Below are 6068 nucleotides of genomic sequence, written 5' to 3'. Positions count from 1 at the left end.
GACAGAAAACCTCAAGGAGCTTGTCATGTTTCTGGCAGATCATCTCCTGCAGTCGTCCAGTAGCATCAGTCAAATTGTGTCTCTTTCCTTTAAACAAACTCTCGTGTTGCTCGAGGTGATTCTGACAGTAAGAGTTCAGACACATCAGACAGGACTTGACGGCTTTGTATTTTCTTCCAGTACAGACGTCACACTGCACATCTCCAGCTCCAGCGTAACAGTCAGCAGGGCGTTTCCTCTTCTTCGGTTTCTCCACCAATTCAGCCAGCATGGTGTTTGTAGCTAAAGCAGGTCTTGGACTGAAGGTCTGTCTGCACTGAGGGCAGCTGTAGATTCTCATCTGATCCTCCTGATCCCAGCAGCCTGTAATACAGCTCTTACAGTAATTGTGTCCACAGGAAGTGGTCACTGGATCCTTCAGGAGATCTAGACACACTGCACACAATAACTCATCCTGAGAAAATCTGTCTTCTGCCATTTTACTGCATGAATACAGAAACAGAAACACACAACAGCTCAACTACACTTCAGTTTCTCTTTCCCTGAAATCACGTGTTTCCTGTTTCCTGCTTCTGTGTTTGAGTGATTTGTGTGTAAAACAGGTCTCTCTCACACACACACACACACACACACACACACACTTGTATTTCTATCATTATGGGTTCATTCCATAGGTGTAATGGTTTTTCTACTTAAACTGTATTTTCTATCCCCTTACCCTAACCCTTCACCTAAACCTACCCCTCACACAAAACTACAAGCAATTTTTGAATTTCCAATATATAAATAAATAAAAATAAACACAATTTAATGTTTTTTAAAGCCATTTGTTTACAGGGACATAGGAAGTGTCCTCACAAACCATGTTTACGCTGTAGTACCGACACTGTAAAAAATGTCAAGCTGTTTCAACTAATTATTTAGTAACTAGTTCCACAGAAATTTTACGTTCAGTCGATTTCGGTCTTCAAATTGTTGCCCGAATTGTTATTTTTTTAGTTGGTTCACAGTTGGCTTTACTGAAATCGTTTTATTATAGTCCATTCAACTAAAATGATTTAATTGGTCAAACATTTAGAAAACTACAGCAAATGAGGTCAATTAAAATTTAGCCATTTTTTCCAAGTGTTTCATATGTTACCTCAACTAAGATTTATTATCTGGGCATGTAACAACTCATTATGTAATAACTGCACATAATGTAATAAGTATTAGATTATTAATGTAATAAAATGGTCATAATGTAATAATTTTCTCAAAATGTAATAAAAACTTGAGCTCAAAATGTAATAACAATTATTACATTATGATAAATTTATTACATTATAAACTGACCAAAAATATTGTAATATTGTCATAATTATATTTATAATAAAGTATAAGCAGCCCAGTATAAGGGACAGTCAATATATTTGTGCTGTTATTTAGCCTATGTGTATAATATATATAAATAAATATATAAATTAAAAAAAAAAAATATATATATATATATATATATATATATGTCACAGTGTGCCAAAGACGAGGACTAGGAGAGATGCAGGTAACGTAAACTTCATTTTTATTAAGTAAACACAAACATATCATATCAACAGAGGTCTCTTATAGTGCGTGATAATGAGGTGCAGGTGCTCAGTACTCTGGTGATTGAGGGCGTGGCTGCGTGATTGATTCTGTGGCTGTAGATGGTGTCTCCATGACAGTACCCCCTCCCCCACGTGCGTCTCAAGATGTCCGGGAACCACGACGACGAGGCCGGCCTCGGCCTCTGGGAGCAGGACGGTCCGGGTGGAGTCGGTGATAATCGTCACATAATGAAGGGTCGAGGGTGTCATCTTTGTCCAGCCAGGATCTCTCTTCGGGACCGTACCCCTCCCAGTCGACGAGGTATTGTAGATGGCCGCCCCGTCGCCTGGAATTTAGGATTTCTCGAACCTGGTAGATGGTGTCATCGGCAGTGACCTCGGGAGGAGGAGGAGGCACTTCCGGTTCTGTGGAAGGAGGGAGAACAGGATCTGTGACAGGTTTGAGTAAGGATACATGAACGGTTGGTGAAATACAGTACTGTCTGGGTAACTGGAGTTCATAAGTCACTTAATTTATCTGCCTCAAGATGTTGAAGGGACCCATGTAGCGGGGACTCAGCTTTTTGCAGGGCAGTCGTAGGCGGATGTCTTGAGTGGAGAGCCAAACTCGATCACCTGGCTGGTAGAGAGGAGTATCCCGACGACGGACATCCGCCTGAGCCTTCTGACGTCGAACTGCCCGTTGAAGATGGATGTGAGCCGAGTCCCATACCCTCTCACTCTCTTGGAACCAATAATCCACGGATGGGACTTCAGACAGTACTCCTGACAAAGGGAAGAGTGGTGGTTGGTAGCAGAGTATACACTGAAATGGAGTGAGGCCGGTGGACTCCTGACGAAGTGAATTTTGTGCATACTCGGCCCAAGGAAGGTATTGGCTCCAACTGTCTTGCTGGTGGTGACGGTAGGCCCTGAGATAGCGCCCGATCTCCTGAATCTTCTACCCTATCTTCGACACCCCTAACAGTCGGAAGAATGAGCGCCAGACCCTGGAGATGAATTGAGGCCCTCTATCTGACACTATATCCTCTGGAATGCCAAAGTGTCGGAAGACGTGGTTGAAGAGGGCCTCTGCATTTTCAAGGGCAGTAGGTAGACCCTTTAACGGAATGAGTTTGCAGGCCTTTGAGAATCGATCTATTGCAACGAGGATGGTGGTAAAGCCGTTAGAGGCAGGTAAGTCAGTGGCGAAATCAACTCCTAGATGGGACCAGGGTCGACGCGGAATTGGCAGTGGCACCAGTTTTCCCTCAGGTAGACGATGGGGTGTTGAAATAATGGCACAGACTGAGCATCCTTTCACAAATCGGGCGATGTCCTGGGCCATGTTGGGCCACCAATACCTTCCCTCGAGGAGTAAGAGGTGCACTGCCTGCCTGGATGACCTGATCCCGGAGACGCATGTATAGAGTCCAGAAGGGAAATCCTGAGGGAGGTTGGTACATATGTTCGACCTTCTGGACCTCCCGGCGGAGCAGGTTCTTCTTCGGTGGCGGCACGGATGTCGTCGTCGAGAGATCAGATGATAGGACACACAAAGAGGTCTGGAGGGAGCACAGGTTCTGGATCCTCAGATACAGGGTCAGGTGAGGAAATTCTTGATAGAGCATCAGCTTTCGTATTTTTATGGCCTGGACGGTATGTGACGATGAAGTTGAATCGAGTGAAGAATAATGCCCATCGAGCCTGTCTGGGGTTTAGGCGTTTTGCTTCTCTGAGGTATTGCAGGTTCTTGTGGTCAGTTATGACCTCAAATGGATGATTTGCTCCCTCCAGCCAGTGCCGCCACTCCTCTAGGGCCAGCTTAATGGTGAGCAGTTCTCTGTTGCCGATGTCATAATTCTGCTCCGCCGGGGATAGCTTCTTTGAGAAGTAGGCACATGGATGGAGTACTGGGGGTTCACCTCTCCGCTGGGATAGAGCACTGCTCCGACTTCTAGAGATGAAGCGTCCACTTCGACAATGAAGAGTCTGGTTGGGTCTGGGTGCCGGAGAGCTGGAGCAGTGCAGAAGGCGGCTTTTAGCTTTTGGCAGGTTTCGACTGCATTTTGTGTCCAACAGAGACGTTTTGGTTTCCGGCGTAGGAGAGAAGTAAAGGGAGCTGAGAGTTCACTATCGTTACAGATGAATCGACGGTAGAAGTTTGCAAACCCCAGGAAGCGCTGAAGATCCTTGATGGTAGAGGGTTGTGGCCAATTCTTCACCGCTTCCACTTTGGTTTGATCCATTTGGATACCTTCTGGCATGATGATGTAGCCAAGGAACTGGATGGTAGGTTGGTGGAACTCACATTTCTCCAATTTCAGGTAGAGGTGGTATTGGCGGAGCCGGCTGAGTACTTGTTTAACATGATTGAGATGGTCAACGAGATTGGAGGAGTAGATGAGGATATCGTCTATGTAGACTATTACAAATTTGTGGAGCATGTCACGGAAGATTTCGTTCATGAAATTTTGAAAGATTGAAGGGGAGTTGGAGAGCCTGTACAGCATAACTTGTAATTCATAATGTCCTGATGGAGTAATGAATGCTGTCTTCCACTCATCTCCCTGACGGATGCGGATTAGGTTATAGGCACTGCGGATATCTAGCTTCGAGAACAGGTGAGCTCCACGCAGTTCCTGGAGTGCCGCTGGTACCAAAGGAAAGGGGTAAGCAAACTTTACCGTCTGGGAGTTTAGATTGCGATAGTCAATGCAAGGTCGAAGTCCTCCATCTTTCTTGGCCACGAAGAAGAAGCTAGAAGCCGCTGGAGAGGTGGATGGTCGAATGAACCCCTTTTGAAGTGCTTCCTGGATGTACACATCCATGGCCTTGCGCTCCGGGATTGATAATGAGTAGATCTTACCCTTCTGTAATTTGGCTCCAGGCAGGAGGTCTATCGCACAGTCCCATGGCCGTTGTGGTGAAAGTTTTGTGGCAGCAGTCTTGCTGAAGACGTCCTGGAATGCCCTGTACTCGTCTGGGAGGTTGATTTTTACAGTAGTTTCTGGGCTCTCAATGTATAGCGTGTGGGATTTCTTTGACGTGGAATCTTGAAGGTACGTAGGAAGCGTGAAGTGATGAAATTTCCAGAAGAACCAGAGTCGAAGAGGATTTTTACTGGGAAAGATCGATGGGCATAGATTAATACAGCATCATGATATCGAGGGTTATTAACTAAAGAGTTGATTTGGATAGTACTCACCGCTGGACTGGGCAGGTTTGGATGAGATGATAATTTCCTCCACAATACAAGCATAGCTTCTGTTGTATGAGACGTTGGCGTTCAGTGGTGGATAGATGGTACTGATCCGTTTGCATGGCTTCTGCTGCTATCGTTGGAGGGTGAGAAGTCAGAAGCATTTTCCTCGACGGAGACCGCGAATAAGTGTTGCGAGACTTGTTGGGCTTTAAGCATGAAACTCTCCAGTCCCACGGAGTCCTCATAAGTCGCCATCTGCTGACGAAGTTTGGGGTTTAATCCACGTCGGTAAGCTGACAGGAGTGCAATCTCGTTCCAGCCGCTGGATGCCGCTAGCGTGCGGAAATGAATGGTGATTTCATGGACAGTCCATTCAGCTTGTTGCAGTCTGAAAAGTTCTTCATGCACAGAGAGAGAAGAGGCACCAGTACCAAACACGTCTTTAAAATGGGTTACGAAAGAGTCAAGGGATCGAATTACCGGACTTTTCGAGCTCCACAGAGATTCGGCCCATTGACGAGCTCTTCCTGACAGCAAAGAGATGAAGGATATCTTCACGCGGTCTCCAGAGAACTGATGGGGAAGCATCTCGAAATACAATTGACATTGCAATTGTGTGCAAAGAGTCCTCCCTTTATATTTTCACATGCACTGAGCCTGTCACTCATCTCAGTTCATCGGTTCAATGGATGTGTCTGTAATTAGCTACACTGCTCAACGCAGCAAACATTGTAAATAAAAACATCTGATGCTCTCCAGAGCTCAAATGTAAATATGCACAGAAGAAGAGTTTGTCAAATATGTCATTATTACAGTTTCAACTAAGGGTGCTCTTGGTTTGTTTTTGTTTTTTTGTGAGAGTGATAAACTCCCTAAACTGGGCGTGACATGATAAACTGCTTTCTGTATGGATTTGATATCTAATGTTGCTTAAATACGGGAACAGTTGGCAATCCTACTTTGCATGTTTTAAACACTTAGATTTCTTACTTTCGGGAACAGTTGGCAATCCTACTTTGCATGTTTTAAACACTTAGATTATGTTCTTACTTTGGCCATGCATTAAATGCACATCCTTGAAAGAGCGCAGTTTACTGACATATTTACTTTAAAGTCTCTGTGAACCAGAAGTTGCTGCCGACTGGATATCAGTGTGGTGACGTATTTCCAACTGAAACGGAATATTGAGTAGAGGGCGGGGTTTTATTTTTGCGCTCCTCCTTTCATCTCTCACTCACAGCAGACTAATGGTTGGAGGTGCGTGGTTAAGCATATTCTGCCCAAGCCGTCAAACTGAC

At 45.0% G+C, this 6068-nt stretch overlaps 1 protein-coding gene across 1 annotated transcript in view; it reads right to left on the bottom strand.

Moving 5' to 3' along the window:
- The window catches only part of LOC107717306 (E3 ubiquitin/ISG15 ligase TRIM25-like), a 12388-nt gene extending 11886 nt beyond the window's left edge, over positions 1-502 (bottom strand). The window contains exon 1 of the mRNA XM_016524010.1: positions 11-502. Coding sequence (XP_016379496.1) covers positions 11-478 — 468 coding nt within the window. The 5' untranslated portion in view covers positions 479-502. The remainder of the gene's footprint in view (positions 1-10) is intronic.
- Between the last annotated feature and the right edge of the window lie 5566 nt (positions 503-6068).

Source organism: Sinocyclocheilus rhinocerous, unplaced genomic scaffold (genome assembly GCF_001515625.1).
Source record: "Sinocyclocheilus rhinocerous isolate Xijiao unplaced genomic scaffold, SAMN03320098_v1.1 scaffold149, whole genome shotgun sequence".
Taxonomy (NCBI): domain Eukaryota; kingdom Metazoa; phylum Chordata; class Actinopteri; order Cypriniformes; family Cyprinidae; genus Sinocyclocheilus; species Sinocyclocheilus rhinocerous.
The sequence above is the reverse complement of the archived record's forward strand: the minus strand, read 5'-3'. Positions and strand labels throughout refer to the sequence as shown.